Source organism: Agelaius tricolor, unplaced genomic scaffold (assembly GCF_023055355.1).
Source record: "Agelaius tricolor isolate 1412-34295 unplaced genomic scaffold, bAgeTri1.0.p SCAF_7, whole genome shotgun sequence".
Taxonomy (NCBI): Eukaryota; Metazoa; Chordata; class Aves; order Passeriformes; family Icteridae; genus Agelaius; species Agelaius tricolor.
This window is the reverse complement of record NW_027269267.1, coordinates 26,668,665-26,686,170: the sequence shown is the minus strand read 5'-3', so window position 1 is coordinate 26,686,170 and position 17,506 is coordinate 26,668,665. Positions and strand designations below refer to the sequence as shown.

The window sequence follows — 17,506 nt, the reverse complement described above, 5'->3', positions numbered from 1 at the left end:
TCTCCCTCCCACCCAGTCTCAAACCTCATCAATAAAAGAACAATCTCATTACTTAGGTGTGTTTTAGGTGGTTGGGTAGAACTCTTACACTTTTGTGTGAAACAGAAGCTTGCTGTACATGACAAGAATATCCATGCTGTCAGCCTTACTTTTGTGAGGAAACATGCAGCAAAAGCACCCCTAGTGTTTAAAAATGCTGAAGAAGATTGTGTGTCTTTACACTACTGTATTTACACTGGAAGCAGGACCTGTTCCACCAAGGCAAAGTCAAGAATGGCTCCTTCATTCTGACAAGCAAGCCTTCATTGATATAATTTGATTATGTTGAACCTAAAGTATCTTCAGTAGGCCATCCATGGCACTACTCTGTGTGGGACTGCAGCCTTTGGCTGTCTGTGCAGATGTGCTATTTGCTTGTTTATCTACCCAGTGAATAAAAGTTTCATCCCTTTCAAAAGCCATCAGCAAAATAACTTGTCAGATGAAATCTTAGTTCATCTAGAATTGATCAAAGGTAGAATTCCCTGGCTGCATGCAAAGGAGGAAGGTAGGTAGAGTGGCATAAACACAGAAGTATAGGTTTGGGAGAAGAGACTCTGGGTTTTTTGTGATGTGGAAGAACCTGTTAGTGGCCAAGCCTTAGTATGCAGCACAAAGCTTAGGTTGTGCTTTATATTTTATTAGAGTAGCCATGTTGGAGGGAAGATATATTTTATTTTTTAATATTTATTTTATTTTTATCTAATGGCTTGAGTTGTGAAAGCACTTAGGAGCATTTTGACAGAGCCATCTCCATGCTAAAGGGACTGTGTTGCTCTGCCTGCAGAGTTAACACAGCAAAGCCACAGCAGCTTTTTTTGGGTTTTCTTACTTTCTGATGGTCAGCCAGGGCTCTGTATGTTCAGTTACAATTTTAATAAATGAACCTTCCTGAATGTCACTTTGATAGTAAGAAGCATAACATATCAGCTGACAAACATATGATGGGTTATACGTGCTTAAAGCAGATCCCAGTGTACAGTTTTGTATTTTAACTTGTAAATCCTCATAAAATGTATTAATATGATTGAAGTTATCTGTGTATTAAATACCAAAACTCATAAAACTGGAAGTGTAACTGGAAACCTAACTTTCCATACAAAAAGGCAGGTGAGGAAATAGTAGTAATTCTTCCCATTGTGGCTTTTCAGTACTTAAAGAGAGCTTTAGAAAAAGGTGGAGAAAGCAGGATCAGATAATAATAGGGCAAGGGGGAATGGTTTTAAATTAAAATCGGGGACACTTAGATTAGATGTCAGGAGGAAATGTTTTACTCAGAGGATAGTAAGGCAGTGGAACAGGCTGCCCAGAGAAGTTGTGGGTGCCCTGTCCCTGGAAGTGTTCAAGGCCAGGTCGGGATATCTGAGAGGTCCCAGACTTGGTTTGAAAGAGCAACCCTGCCATCACTGCTAGTAATGTATTCAAATTGTAAATCAGTCTTATTAAAAACATTTGCTATATATTTTATTGGAATTTGAGTTGTCCTAATTTGCAGGTATTGCTTTTTTTGAAGACTTTCTCCTATTATATTGAAAAGCCCACAATGCCTGATGTGTTTTCTCTATGAATTTTTTGACTTTACTTTTCATTTTTCTTGCATAAATGCTACAAATAAAGAGGTTCCTTACAGAACTCAGTTTTTCTAAATACGACCTTTTCTTTCATCTCTTTTCCAGTTCTTCAACTTCCTGCCTGAATTGTAAATATCAGAGCTGGGTGGAGTTTTTTAACCTCAGTTTTGCTAATGTCATAATCAGAGATGATATATTCTCTCTTCAGTAGTGAATATATCCAAGGATTGCTCTGGCTTTTTTGAGCTATGATGTGCTTACTCTGGATTTTTATTGTATTTGCAACTTAAGATAGTGCAAAATTGAGTTTTTTCAAAAGTTCAACTCTATTAAGTGTTTGGTTTTTTAAAATATGTCATGGTAGAAAGAAGCACTGACAGCAGGCTTTGATACTGTTTCAAAATATTGTATAATGCACATGCAGCGCAGGTAGCAACATAAAGAATGTGTTGGTGTAAGGAGATGTGCTTTGGGAGTTAAGGAAATTTAAATGAAGAAAATCATGTACAGTAGTAACTTTTGTCTACCTCATTGTACAAGATGTGAGTGTTTAGTTTGAGAGAGATGCTTAGAAAATGCAACCTTGGTTGCACTAGAACTATATGTGCTGGTCCAGCTCTCTGTTTTAAGGTGCATCTGTCCCAGTCTAAAGTCATGTGCTCAGTGGGCCCCACGGTGTGACTGTAGCATTCTTGTGAAAAGCTGATGAAAGTGTAAGAATGGGGTTCTTTTTAAGCATGAGAGGATATCACTGCTGTGTTTTGTCCTGAGGTGTTAGGAATAACTTGTCAGTGTGGTCAACTGATAAAATACCTATTCTTCCTAATCCCATGGAGGAGTTAAAAACACAGATCCAGGAATCCTTATTCAGCTGAAGTCATCAGTCATTAGGACTCATTATACAGTTGTAAGCTTTTTTTTTAAGTTTGTTTCCTCAACAGGCATGATAAGCAGTTGTCGTTTTCAATGCTTGTTCTTGCATTTCCTCTCTGTTTGAGGACATTGGTGATAAAAGTCTGTCGAAGGGTTTCCTGAGTTAAAAGCCTTGGCTCCTGGTTCAGCCTCATAAGCTGCAGATTTCTCCAAAGCATGCAGCTCTTTGGACAGGCACAATTCATGGGGTGCAACGACTGGAGTCAGACCAGGCTATTTGGAAACAGCCATGTGGGAATATTTTGTGTGTACAGTGTCTGTCAGCTCAGTGATAGTGTGAAAAAACTGCTATCCACAAACGTAGCCATTCCAATGGCAGCAGATATGAAGAGGGGAGAGAGGGAAGAGAGGAGAGCTGGCCAACAGTATTTTGCTCAGTGATATCTAAGCTATATGGGAGTGCTTTGGTATCTATAACTTTAAAATGGACTAGTTTTAAATTATGCAAATGTCTCTACTGAGCAACACATAATAGAACTGGTGCATAAATAAATAATTAAAATAGCCAATTTCATTCTCTGTAACTAGAATGTCTGAAAGTTGCATTTGTGTTTTCCAATCACACGCTGCTAACTTCAGTTTGTTTCTCTGAGGGGGTTATACATTTAGTCTTTGCTTCTTTGTATTTCGTCCCTGTCTTCTGTAATGTCTGGAAGGATGACATCTTTGCCTGCCTTTCCATTGTGTTTCTAATTAACAAGCATCCTTCTTCAGTTTCCAAATGGCAGGTAGCTACTACATCTGCTCAGAATCCCACTGTGCTCTGGGAAATGCAAATGGGAAACCAAAGGCTCTTTCAGCTCCCTGGGATCTATTTTCCAAGTTTGGGACTAGAAGCAAAAGATGAATACAGGCAGATGGCATTATGTAGAAACAGACACTGCTTTTTTGTGCTGCTGGAAAGGTGTTAATAGTAAGTCATATCTCAAGATACGTTACTCTAAATTCTGTGTCAATATCAACCAATAAGGATCTATAAAATGCTTGCATTCCCGTTTTTTTAAGATAGTTCAGCCATCCACAATAAATTTTATTTCCTTATATTTTCTTAAAGCCAATGTTCAGTTGTGAATGATACAGCTAATGCTGGTTGTTGTGTGAGTTTAGGACAGAAGTTCAGTCAGTTTAGTTTGAAGGAAGAGATAAAATATAGCTTGAGTCTGTTGCTTGGTTTGTTAGATTATTTTTTTTTCTGTTCCCTGGAAAATTAGGAACTTGTGCTTTAAAAATGGTATAGTTAAGAGGTTTTAGCTTTCCATTTAACCACATATCTGCAGGATATCACTCTGGCCAGGACACCTGCAGGGGTCACTCTGGCCTGATACTGCAAAAAGAATTGGAAGCACTCTTGGGTTTCCTCCTTTTCCTGTTGTGGCTTTCTGATTTCTTCCCAAATGTACATTGTTCAGCTTTTAATGTAAGGCTCCTGATGTAGATACTTAGAAGACACAAAAGCTGGTATGTTTTAAGTATTTGTATTTTTCCCCTACAAATGCACATGATGGAATCTGTTTTGGGTTTGACTTGAAATGTAGGAAATGTAGAACAGAGTGCTTTTCATGAAATTCTGTTCATGGAAGCCTCTGAATTTTTGTGCCATCTCTTAGGCCTGCTCTATTTCCCTCCTGGATTCCAGTGAGGTGTGGTAGCAAATGGTATCTCCAGCAAGGAGACATTCTTGAATGGTGCTTGGTGGTATAAAAATGAACCATTTCTGCTACTGTGAGAGAAGAGAGAACATTATCATGATCTCACACACACACACCACAGTTCTCATGGACATTATAAACTTATTCTTGTGAATAAAGTACTTTGCATTATGTAGACTGTGAGAAAAATTAAATCAACCAGTTTATAACTTTCCAGTTGGTTTGGAACTCCAAGACAAATCATTCTGTTCCAGGCTGGGCTCTGTAGGCTCTTGAAATAATAGAAATGCTGGAAGATAAGCAGCAGAGCTGAGGTCTTGTTTTGGGTATTTTTGTAACACTTACAGATATAGTTCCATAGGAATATGTGTATTTAACCTGACATATACACAACAGACTGGAAGGATTTTTTTTTTTAACTTGTGTAGCTCCTGACTCCTAGAGATAATTTAAGACTATAAGAGTATTGCTTCTTAAACTTTTATTTTTGGAACCTCTTAATCTATTTGTAACAGAGAACAAGGTCATGGAGTCCCTACAAGCTTTATCCTTATTTCCTGCAAATCTTATTACTGTTCTGGAGCACAAGCAGCCAGTTATGTCTTAGTCCTGGGCATTGTGGTAAGGTCCAGAGGTGCTACCTATTGTGACAGGGAGACAGTGAAATGTAGTGTTAGGAGTGTCTCTGCCAGGACAGCTTTCCAGCTCAGTGACTGCATGCCACAGGCAGTGCAGTGTTAGCAGCAAAAAGCCCTTTGAACAAGGGAAAAGGTCCCTTCATGTGGTCACCTGTGTTGTACAGTAGCAATAAAGTAGCTGGCAGCTGGTGAAGCTGGCTTTTCCTGTTTGCTGCTTGACTCCAAGAAGCAGCAGCTGATGATCCCAACAGAGCCACAGGGCTACACTGCTGTTCAGGGTCAGGGCTTTGATGAGGAAGGAGCACTTGGCAGGATGAATTCCATGTGGGATCCTGCCCACATTGCCCTCTCTTACACTCTCAGGCACTCCTAAACTTAGCAAGGCATCCAAAATCCATAGGCAGGTACTCAGAACAGACTGGGCAAAGCACACAGGTAAGCAACAAAGAGAAAGCTGAGAGGAAAGTACAGAAAGCCTTGGGTCAGTTTACAGAAGCACTTGAAAATGCCAAATTGCATATTGAGAAACTTGATTTTCATCTAGGTATTTTTCTGGAATTTAGTAATAAATTAATAATACAATAATAATTTATAAGGCAATATTTAATTTCTTGCCTTCCAGAAAATGTGATGAAAAATAATGTCATTTGTGATCACCTAAAAATTATCACTTCTGTTTGACCATTTGAAGGAAAATAGGAAACAACCTGGCTATATACTTTTTTTCAGGGGAATGATATTTTGTCAGAGGACATTCCTATAAACCACCTAGATCAACAGATATCAACAATATAATTAGCCTATTTTTTAATTAGTAAGTGGCAGATTGAGAGCAGTTACTGACTCAGGTTTGTTCTGGGTCATCAACTGCTCAGTATTTTGCCAGATTATTGAGAGGGGAAAAGATAATTAAGATGCTAATTTAACGTGGATCATGCAAATCTAAAAATTTCAAACAATTTGTAAGATGTAAGATATGTAAGGAATATAAACCTAATGTGTTTCCATGGTAGATGAGTAAAAATAATTGCCTGCACTGTATTTTCTGAAAAACAGCTTTGTGGTGTGGGGGAGAGGTAGGCTTGTGTAGACTTGGTTATAAACATGGATATTTTGACTTCTGGGCAGAGCAGCCAATTATAAAATATTAGGAAAGTAGGGCACACAGTGAAGCATTTGCAGCAAGGGAGTGCTGCAGGATTTTTGCATTTCCAGTCTTAATGACTGGGAATCCCTAGTAAATAAGGAGGGAACAGAAGAGCCATGTAGGTTAAATGTTACCAAGCACTTAAGCACTGAACCAAATTACAAAATCATTTTCCCTAGTGAAACCAGACGTGGACTGTGAAAGGTGTTCCTTGTAAGTGATCTGTGGGTAAGTTTTGCACAAATATAAGGTCCTCCAGGAATGTTTCTGAAGGATTTCCAAAATGTGGCTTTCCTAATTTGAGGAGCTAATCTTATATATATACATTTATGTATAAAAGTATATATACAGGAAAAATAAATATAAAATTGTAATTACATATTAATTATGTGTAATAATTATAATTAATACCTACATAAACTATAATTAACATACAACAATTACATGTAAATATGTCTTGGGTGCAGATTCTTTTAACCTAACTTCTGTTGTGAACTGGCAGCTAATATCGTGAAAACGCCTGCTACTCAGTTTTTGGCATTTGCATAAATAGTTAATCACTCCTCCCACTGGTTCTGCAGCAGGGCTGGGCTGAACATTGCAGTGCTGTGTCCCAGGGCACATGGGAGCTGCTCCTGCTCCACAAGGAACAGCAGGGGGCTGCCCCAGATAGATGAATGGTCCCTTTTTTTCTCCCTTTCCAGCAGTACAATCTAACAGACTTGAATGAACGTTTAATTTACACCAAAGCTTCCTGGCTGCTACAGTAATTTGTGGAGTGATGTATCCATGTTGTTTGTCTGTTAACTTTTTCTTCCCAGCTCTCAAAGAGCTGGGTATGTGTCCAGTTGTGTTCCTGAGATCGTGACATTTACTTTGCTGTACAGATTAAAAATAGCAGCTGCTGTTGGTTTCAGCATATCAGATGATTGCAGCAGAGCAATGAGTGGGCTGCTGGCCTTCCTCCTGAGGACATTTGCCAGTGAAGATTTCAATACTCACATGTTTCAGGAGCACAGATAAAGAGGAAAAAAATGGTTTTAGGATGTATGAGAGGAGGAAGGATAGGAAGGGGAAAGGGCTTGTTCTGCTACTTGTTATTTGAGGTGTGATTAGATTTTATTTGCATTAAAGCAGGAAGTGAAAAAAAATTTAAAAAATTAAAAATTAAAAAATATTACATTAAAAATATGTGCTCAGCCAATTAATGTTACTTTTACTGCATTCCAGTTCAAAAATGAGCACAGCACTAATACAACATATGCAGAAAGAGAGGGTTTTGTGTTGGCTCTGAGGTCATGGTGTGTTTTCAGTACACTTTTCCACAGGATTACTTGTGTTTAAGCTGTTGGAGCTTTCCCTACGAGCAATTGAAAGGCAGATGGTTAAAGAATTTTTTGAGTGGCAGTGACTGTTAGGTCTGTAGAGGAGTTTTACATCTCAGTCTTCAGGGGGAACAAAGGATCCCAGACAGAAAGCTAGGTTCCTAAAGATTGAATGTGATGCTCTGTAGTACCATTAAAAACTCCTGTAGATGTTCTAGAGTTTGTTTAGAACATCGTTTTAGAGCAAATGTAGAGCAAATAACTCATGGGGTGGGAAGTCTGTTCAGGTAAACCACTGGCACAGGAAAGAGTGGAATATTAAACTGCTCTTGTGAAATTACAGAAATTTAAGTGGTTATAGATGTACTGCATAGTTTGGATGCATTTTTATACTTACCTGTGGCACTGGGAAGTTTTCTTAGAATTATTACAGGCAAATAGACTCTGCTCTGATTCCTTCACCTCTATATGAACCATTGGCCTATGCTGGGTGTCTGGGGCCATTGGCAGAAACCAGTTAAGACAGAGAAACCTGAATTGCAGCTTTCCAGAATCAGTGAAGGAAAGAAAGGCATAGAAAGGCACTTGTGGTACCACTGGTTCCTTTCCATAAACCAAGGTTAACAACATAGGTCTTGTCAGCAAAGTGCTCATGAACTATCCTAAGTTGCTTCCCGGGACTGGAGTGGCCAAATACAGCTTAAATGTTTCTCTCAACATATAAACCCAAAATATTATTTTCTTAAACATCTGTGTAATTCTTGTGTCATACTACTGGGGCATTTGAATACTTACGAATTGAAACATCTTTTTCTTCCCTTAAATATACCCAAAGCTACTCGTTTATAGAGCTGAGATACTTGTTATTCTGCCTGCACCTTGGTAATGAAAATGCTTACCCTGACAAACAGACTGTGGACTGACAGCCAGAGTGCTCTGTTGTTCTTAATTGTGAATTTGCCAGTTACTGTAGTGACCACAAATGCAGGAATGTAGGTCTTATTTCAGTCCCTGTCTTGCAGGTAAATTAAGTGGGAAGAGATGTTGCCTGAGGGATCTGTCATTCACTTCTTTTCAGAATTATTTGATGAAAAGTGTGATTTTCTTGGCTCAGAGAAAGGAGAAAAACTGCTACCTTAATGGCTAGGTCACCCCTAGGAAGATGGGGAGTATCCAGCATCCTTGCACAGCTGATGCTCTGGGGAATTTGCATTTCTAGTTGGACTGGACCTGGTCTAAAGGCTACAGGTTGTTGTGGTGGTTTGGGTTTTCTGTTACCTCTCTGGGTGGCGAGTTGTGCAGCCCCCCACACAGGAAGGAGGTGGTGGTTATATTGAACTATTTAAACTTTGTAGTTTAAGCTAGGAGTCAAAAACCATCTAAACAATCCTTCCTTGGGAAGGAAGAATGCATTGCCAAAAAACATCAGAGAGAAAGAAGATACTTCAGAAGGCATGAATGAAGTGTTTGTACAGAGGGATCAGCCTGGCTGAAAGAGCAGCACTCTACAACCACAGTGCAGAGATCTTTGTGCTGTGGGTTAATTTACTTCACCTTGGGATTCCTGGGCTCAGAGTGCCTTTATACATTCAGCTGCAGAGGACATTCTCTTCAATTTCATGAAAAGATCATGTGCACAGATTCCTGAGTTTTATTTCTTCTCTCCAAGATTATTACAGTCCTGCAATGTTGGGCCTGAAAACTGATCAGGAAGTCCTTGGAGAACTTGTGAAAATGAAAGTTCCAGCTGTGGCAGAGCTGATGGAAAGACATGGAGTCATGTGGACCCTAGTGGTGTCACGCTGGTTTATATGCCTGTTCATTGACATTCTTCCAGTGGAGGTAACTGGTAACATAAAGTTCTCTTACTACACCCCTGATTATTTAATTTGTACTGCTTTAGTAATTGCTTACTGGAAATCAAGGTTAATCTGAATTCTCTCCTTTACTGCAGACTGTGCTCCGAATATGGGATTGTTTATTCTATGAAGGGTCAAAGATCATCTTCCGTGTGGCCTTAACATTGATTAAGCAAAACCAAGCTTTCATTTTGGAAGCCACAAATTTCCCTGACATTTGTGATAAATTTAAGCAGATCACCAAAGGAACATTTGTAACAGAGTGTCACAGCTTCATGCAGGTAAATTCTCAGCAGCTTTTAGTCATTCCAAATTAAAACCAAGACTGACTTAGAAATGTTTTTCACTGAGCAAAAGATGGATAGTTAGGAGAAACCTAGCTGTTAGGATTGTTTTGTAAATAAGAAACTCAAACCTTTCTAATACATATATTAAATAGTCTATATTTCATAATTATTATCAATTAATATTATATTTAATAGTTATTATCTAATTGTATATATAGAAATCTACCCACATTAACTGTCATACAGGGAAGAAAATTCTTTCTGCCCTTTTTACCAGTTAAGGCAGGAAGTCTGGTGAGAAGATAATTTCAGTGCATTTTTCCAGTGAACTGTGGATATTGATCCTGTGCAGTTCATTTTCAGATGAACTGTAAATACAGTATTGTAGAATAAGCACAAAGTGAATTTTAAATTTGCACTGATAATTGGCTGTAGTGCCTGAACACACAGCATTCTGTGTAGAACAAGATGGTGCTGGCAGGTTCTTATTTCCAGACAAAAACCCATGAAGTTCAATGTCCAAGTGCTATGACAGTCTGCAAGCTAATTTCTTTTAAGTTATTAATACAATGGGTGCCACATCAGTATAAAACATTAGATTCAGGGCTTATCTCAGAAGATGGAAACATAAAAGGTGGTAGCTGCAAAACAAGTAACAGGAGCACATCTGTCATAAATCACTTGGTCAACTCCACTATCATTGTTTGCTCAGTGTGCACAAACCCATGTCCTGGAGGGTCACATTTACCCCTCAAAGTGTTTCATGCTCACGACACATCTCTGCGCCTGGGTCAGTCACAGTAGGATGTCATTTATACTTTCATTATTGTTCATAGAGAAGAAAAATTAGCTTAACTTACTAACACTTTGAAGTCTTTTAATTAAAGGAGCAAGAGAAAAATCACAGGTACGGCTTTAATTTAGAAGAGAGATGTTTGAGGGGTTTTTTTATTCCACAAACAGTTTAGAACAAGAATTTCATTAAATGTTAACTGCCGTAAGAACGCCTGTTCAGAGGCTGATGCTAACACTTGTCTGTGAAGGACTTCCCTCCCCCCTCTTCAATTGTGGTAAATTTTACACCAGCTCCTTTTAGAAAATCAACCACCTTTTTCTTGAGTTACCCTGAGTAAAAAAGAATTTTAACTGTTATTTACTATAATAATGGGGCTTTGAAGACCCAGTTAGATAAACAATTTAGGTTAGGTTGTTCTGTAACTTTGAAACTTTCATGCTTGGATGTTTCCTGGGTTGGGTTTTTATTAGCAGTATAGGAATTAGTAGCAGTAGAGGTGATGGCAGGTATCTCTGTGCCTCCTCCCCCAGTGGAGAACCTTAGCCTTCAGTTTGAAGGTTTCTTTGCCAGAAAGCTGTTCTGAACTGGTTCAATTACAGTCTCATCCCTAGAGCTGTCATTTAAACAGCTCCAGAGAATTGAGGTGCCCACACACCTTAACTGTAGCTTAAAGTACATAAACCTGTAGCTTTGCTTCACAGTTTTGTTCACTCAGAAGTTCTAGGTGAAGTAGTGGAAACAAATATATTGTTCTTGAACAACGAGTGAAAACAAAGGAAAAAACTAACTGAAGACGTATGCTGGCATTCAGCATGCACCAAGTCCTTACACCAAGTCCTTGCATCTGTTACTGCCCTGGGAAGCCTGGTACACAAGAGGAGCAAAGGTAGTGTTGTGAGGGATTAAAACTGATTTTTTGCAGTAGGAAGACACTGGTGTCTTTGTGTTCCAGAGCCTGAACCACCCTCTGCTGGCACCACACAAGAAGCACACTGGTGGTTTGTCACATTACCCAGGACAGTTTTATATGTTCTAAATATGCCACTTTCTGCCACCAGCCATCTAAAATAATCTCAACTAGACACACATTCAAACCAAATTTTCTGTTGTTGCTTTTGTGTAACTTACTGCACTTGTTATGAGCTGCAGGTTTACTGTGTGTTTACAGCCCAGTAGATGAAGATGTTACCCTGTTATAGGCAGGCCAAAGAGCAGTGAGCAATTTCACAGTGTGGACATGGAAGCAGGGATTTCACACCTCAGAGAATTATGTGAGAATTCTAGCATGCTGTCCAAAGCCAGCATTTTAACTAATTTTCTTCTTTTGCCCTCAGAAAATATTCACTGATCCTGGAAGCTTATCCATGGCAACAATCAACAAACTCCGAGAGACTTGCAGGGAGAAGGTGCTTTCTCAGGGATAACATGCCAGATGTAACCAGGTGGTCAGATACTACAGCAATTGACACATTCCTCTATTTGCACTGATTAAAGCACACTTTAAGCTTTCCATGAATTAATTGACACTTGACCAATTTTTCCTGCCTTTCAAGTAAGTGTGTTAACACTTTGTACTGTATGTCAAATTTGATAACTGGAAGTGGTGGTTCTGTTACTGTTTGTTGGTGGTGTGTTGTTTTTATTTTTTAAGGATTAAGGTGTCTTCAGACTAGAATGTGATCAATGTCAGGACCCTCCTTTTAAATAAATAGTCCCAGGGAATTTTGTAATATTAAAAGCAAACAGATGTATAAAATTATGTATTACTGTGTTAACTGTGACACCATTACAATTTGTACAAAATAAATTAATTTAATTTGTCAGAACCTGTTTCGTGGTGTAGAGAGTAAATTATGTGATCTGAATCCTGACTGCCAGTCATTGGATGCAATACAATCATCTTTTTCCTCACTCTCTCACTTAAGGAACTCAAATAGAGCAAAGTGCAGAGCAAGAGAGCAATCAGTGATGGTCACAAGCAGTTATCTATGCAGTGTGACATAGAGTAGCTGTAGTGCAATTCTCCCACACCCGTGGCCCTAAAAATTTGAGGAGAAACACTTGTAAAGACATCCACGAACAGACTTCTTTGACTGGGGAAGACACGGCACAGTTTCTAAGTCTGTATTGGCACCGGGCCACTTCCAGCCCTGCTGGGGCCAGGAGTCTGGGAATTGCTTTCCTGTCCGTACAGAGCCCTCTCGTGGCCAAATTCTCTCCTTCCAGCTGGGGAAAGGAGAGACGACTGGAGCACTTTGTGGGGTTTTATGTTCCATGTGCAAACAACTACTTTGGAAAGCCTCAACAGCACCTCATGCTCTCTTCATTGCTTGTGCGACGTGGCTTCCCCCTATCTTGCACATTGAGATTTTTTCATTCCTCAGCAGAAAAAAAAATCCCCTTTTTCAGAGGAAGTAGAGGATTGCTCTTCTAGACAACTCAAGACTGCTACTCAACAGTGATTCTGAGCTATCCTATCCTTTATGGTACCAGGCATACACTTTTTCCTCAAGTACTGAATTATAAAGACAGTAGCAGTAACATACTCTTAGTATGGCAGCAGGTGTTGGAAAACACTATTCACTAATAGGAAAATTCATCTTCCAGTTACCTTCAAGATCATGGGGCATTGGTCCAAAGCCAGCCTTACTGCCCTGCATTAGGTTCTCTTGCTCAGGAGTGTTCTGTGCAATGCTGTGGTGTGCGCCAGATCCTGCCCCACAGAGCTGGTACTGTTAACACCAGAGCCTTCCTGCAGGAGCGAGTCAGGGAAGCTTTAAACACCCAGGTTCATTTCCAGCACATAACAAGGCACACAGCCCTCAGCAGATGTGAGTTTCCTACTTTGTGGTAAGAGGCCAACTTCAGAATCAAACATGAAATATCATTTACAGTCCTTACACTAAGAGCCTTAGCAGCACTGTCAGCAAGTGAGGCTCAGGCAGGTAGACTGGTATAGCAACATGCCTCAGAAGTGACAGTTTAAAGAGTTAACTCCTCCAGGTCTCAGGTTACCAACACATAGCTTTCCTTGTTTCCAAACACAAAGTGCAAAACGAACCTGATTCTAACACACACACACAGATTAAGGTTTTCCTTTGTGCCACAAAGAAAAAACTTAAGCACTTCTTTAACTCCACACTAATGATTGTCTCAAGCTTCCCAAATATTTCCAAACCATGACTTCAGCCCTCAACAAATGGTTTTAAGAGTGATCAGCAATACTAATAAATACAGAAAAAAAAGTGTCTTTATTAGCATTGTTACAGGCAATGCATACATAAGAACTGATCCTTAAAGTGTACAACCCCCCAGCCAAGTTTAAAGCAATAGAATCAGCAGATTGAGATCTATATTGTACACATGTGCAGTAACAGGATCTCTCTGAACCTTCCAACAGAACAGACTGAAATAACTTTACAAAAAAAAGTAAATAAAAATAACACCCATTTTAAAAAAGTACCAGCTCCTAACAAGCTGGCAGAGCATCAAAAATATCAAACAGGGGAGTTGTCCAATCATACAGAGTTCCTGTAAGGTTTGAGTATTGCGTCTTTCACACCCTGCATGTGCCAGGCATTGAGTTTAAAGCTTAGTAAAAAATACACACCTAAGAGATAAGGTGAAGTTCAGGTTTTAGATTTCAATTTTGTCAGTTGTTACTAAAATTTTTTCAAATGCATCATCAGTATACTTAACATCATCGCTCAATGGCAGCGGTGCAAATAATGAACCTTTTCCCTTTGTTAAGAGTTCTGAAATTGAGTCAGAGTTAGCAACATCCCTCTCTGGAATCTGTAGCTGACATAATCTTACACCAATTCCAAAAAAGCACCCTTAAAAACTTTTAGCTTGTTTCTAAGTGGGTAAATATTAAAACTAGTTAGCAAAATTAAACACCAGAATCTTCAGAAGTTATTTTTGTGCATAGTTAAATGCTGCAAGATGATTTCACATTTAATAAAGCAGACTTTAAAGAAGCAATTTGCAAGAAAAGATGTTACCTTACAATATCAACCAGTTCAGGGGAAATGTAGGGGGATTTTTTTCCCCCAGCCTCTTGCAATTGCTTTTCATCTATGCTGGATTTTAGTGCAAGTAATTAAATTGTTTGATATCCAGCATGGCTCCTCTTTCTGCCAATCAAGTAAGCAATCAAGACAATTAGAACAAGACCAGCAAGGGCTGCACCAACTATTATAGGGATCAGCATGTTATTTTCATCCAGTTGACATTCTTCCACTGAAGAGAGAGAAAAAGATCCATGTTAGGTACTAGTGCACCAACAGATGGCTACATCCAGAACTTCAGCATTCTGCTCTCAGCATGTCAATAAAACTGGCTCAGCTAGCTTGTCAACAATGAAAAGGAAGCCAGGTCCACTAACTATGATCATTTAGGATGAAGTCTTTCTAGCACCAGCTGTATACACAATATGGAGATTATACTGATTGTATCCTCCTCAAGAGCTGTTAGTTACACACAAATTTAGCCATCATAAATATCCACATGACCCTTCCCACAGGCATTTTGCTTTCATCATAGTCACAAGGGACAGGTTTGCCCCTTTCACACATCTGTCTGCCCACAGTTTGGAGGGAAAGGTAGCACCCTTCCTTACCTCTTTTCTGGACCATCAGGAACAAGTCCAAGTTGTTTCACAGCTTTTTACATACTTCTCCCACTAGCCTCAACTTGGACATCTTAATCAGCCCCCACATCATCTGTAGTGGGGCACGCAGAGGCTAAGCATAGCACCCACAAGCTGACATTTGACTACAGAATGTTGTATTTATATCTAAGTATACTTCACAAATCTTGGATTTGACAGGGGCTGCCAAATGCAAATCTCTTACCTGGCCCAAATTTGTCTCCATCAATCTTGAAAATCTGGACCTGAACATTAAATACATTGAGAAGGGCTTGGTCCGAGACCTGCAGATTCTCCTCAGAACTGCACTTGTAGGAGTTCCCTACTGAAGCTCTCAGCTCACTCATACTGTTGTTTGATGCTTCAAATTTTGGATCTGTGTAAGAGAAACTCTTATTAATCTCTTATTAAGAGAAACTCAATTAATTATATAAATCTGAAGAGCAGGAGCTATAAGTCCATAGAGCCATAATTTGATACACTCATCCCCAACATTTCTTACACATTATTTAATGCAAACTACCTTTAATATTTAAAGTAATCACAGTAGATTTTTTAGAAGTCCTTACTTTTTGCTTCAGAAGGCAGGGTTGTGCTTACACTCACACCTTGCAGAAAGAATTTTTCAGCACTTGCATTCTTTAAAAAAAAAAAAAAACAAAAACCAACAAATCAGTAGTTGTCATTTAGGATGACGATGATGATGTACAACATAAGCTGTTCATGTTCATGTTCCAATCTGCATACATTTTGAGAAAGGTTTTTAAAATGTAGAACCACAAATGGGATTAGCATCCAGAGGAGGTGTTTAGTTGGACTTTAGGAGAGAAAAGCTACAGAAAGTATGCACCTTAAGGAAGATTATTTTGTGAGAGGGCAAAGAGCCAGAGAAAGGAGGCCCTGACACCCTCAAACTGTTGACTTGACTTCCACACTGCAGGCATAGTCCCACCCATTGCTTAAGCAGCCTACTTGCACTGAACTTGGTACCCCACAGAGCTGTAGAGTCATTTAATAGCAACGGCTCAACGTGATCAGCAAAAAAAGGAGCATGAAGTTCTGACAAACAGTGGATTCAGTCCTCAAAAGTATGCAGCTCCAATACAACACCTGGGGCAGGGCTGTGGGAAACAGGATTCCTAACCATCATAGGAGACCAGAAGACAAGCACACTTGGCCTTTGGGCTGTACACAGAATATTAATGAGAACTTAAATCCAGCTCCAGGCTTAATATTAGATTAGATGCCCACTTCTCACAGGCTGCTCCCAGTTTAAGCAAGAACCCTCAAGAGTAAGCAACATAATCTTCAAGGAAGTTCCCACTGCAAACAAAATACTTTTCTCTGTACACATATGTACACGTGCATATAGACACAAACACATTCTTTTCACACAGTGGTAACCTAGCATAAAATCCACCAAATCCTAGTATTAAAACCAAAGGAACTCATTACTCTCTTTGTAGCTGTCTTTTTTCCTCTTGCCCTTGCCCTACTTAGTTTTCCCACATGGAAAGTGCTGCAGACCCTACACACTTGGTGCAGAGATTCTTACCAAGGCAAACAGGAAGATAACTCTCGTTTTCTCAAAAGTCAGGTTCAACAAGGCAGATGTATTGTCACATCTCCCAGAAGAAGTTGTATTATGTGGTATGAAATTCAGCAAATCCAAACCCATCTGTGAGAGAAGAGGAGCAATTATGACACTTGAAGAGACTGAGCACATCACCTTCCACTCAGCTGAGGTGTGGCTGGCTTGTGTTTCGTGCCTACAGTGTTGTGTTTGCCCTGTGTTCCAGACACCAGGGCAGACCTGTGCAGGCAGCACCTGAGTTACCAGGCTGACACATAACTAAGGGCACATCTAACAAAGCTTTCTGCAGCCCTGACTGGCTGCAGGCAAGATCCAAACTGCTTTCTCCACACAAACTGCTTTGGTCCTTGTGGCATAAGAAAAAAAATATCAAGAACCACCACACCACACAGAGGGCAAGATGCTATAAAATACTGCTTTGACATAAGGTAGAAGCAATTAGGGGACCACCTGTCAGCAAATCATCTTGCACGTCATTTTGTCCATGGTTCATGATTTTATAGATTTTATACTGTCTTGCATCTGCAGAAGACTGTGGGTTAAATGCCACTTGCCAAACAATTAAATAGAAACTCTTTCAGTAGCTCTTAGCTGATCCTCATGTGACCAGAAAACCCACTTGCCACCTCCTCACTGGTCAGTACACTAGAAATCTGCTGTTCCACCAGAAGCAGAACACCAGAATCAGGGAATTTCACACAATTAAGGTGGCTAAAACACAGTTACCCATCACAACAAGCCACTGCACGGCCACACCAGCTATAAGTGATCATGATTTTACCTTTCAGTCATCAACATCATAAATAAATGCAGTAGCACTGTTTCCTGTTGGGGGCATTCAACAGTCCTTTTAGGACTCTGGGTTTGTCCATAGGGCTGGCAAGCCAGGCTCTGCACCAACAGTGGAGGGAAAGAATTTGTGCCAGGGCTGGATCTTATATATACACCTCGTATTTTTTCCTCTCTTTTTTAAAATTCTATTAAAATCAGATGTTATGTAGCTTTTAAGCATCAAAG

The 17,506-nt window shown here is 39.6% G+C and overlaps 2 protein-coding genes across 4 annotated transcripts in view; one reads left to right on the top strand and one right to left on the bottom strand.

The window, feature by feature from the left end:
- GRTP1 (growth hormone regulated TBC protein 1) overlaps nt 1–12,070 on the top strand; it is a 34,587-nt gene extending 22,517 nt beyond the window's left edge. For all 3 annotated transcript variants that reach the window (XM_071430686.1, XM_071430685.1, XM_071430684.1), the window contains 3 exons: nt 8,972–9,144; nt 9,257–9,442; nt 11,579–12,070. In XM_071430686.1, the coding sequence (XP_071286787.1) occupies nt 8,972–9,144; nt 9,257–9,442; nt 11,579–11,668 (449 nt within the window). In that variant the 3' untranslated portion in view covers nt 11,669–12,070. The remainder of the gene's footprint in view (nt 1–8,971; nt 9,145–9,256; nt 9,443–11,578) is intronic.
- Nucleotides 12,071–13,476: 1,406 nt separating this feature from the next.
- CUL4A (cullin 4A) overlaps nt 13,477–17,506 on the bottom strand; it is a 57,515-nt gene continuing 53,485 nt past the window's right edge. Inside the window, exons 22-25 of the mRNA XM_071430674.1 lie at nt 16,451–16,573; nt 15,465–15,534; nt 15,101–15,271; nt 13,477–14,486 (exon numbers count right to left, since the gene is read on the bottom strand). Of these exons, the coding sequence (XP_071286775.1) occupies nt 14,347–14,486; nt 15,101–15,271; nt 15,465–15,534; nt 16,451–16,573 (504 nt within the window). The 3' untranslated portion in view covers nt 13,477–14,346. The remainder of the gene's footprint in view (nt 14,487–15,100; nt 15,272–15,464; nt 15,535–16,450; nt 16,574–17,506) is intronic.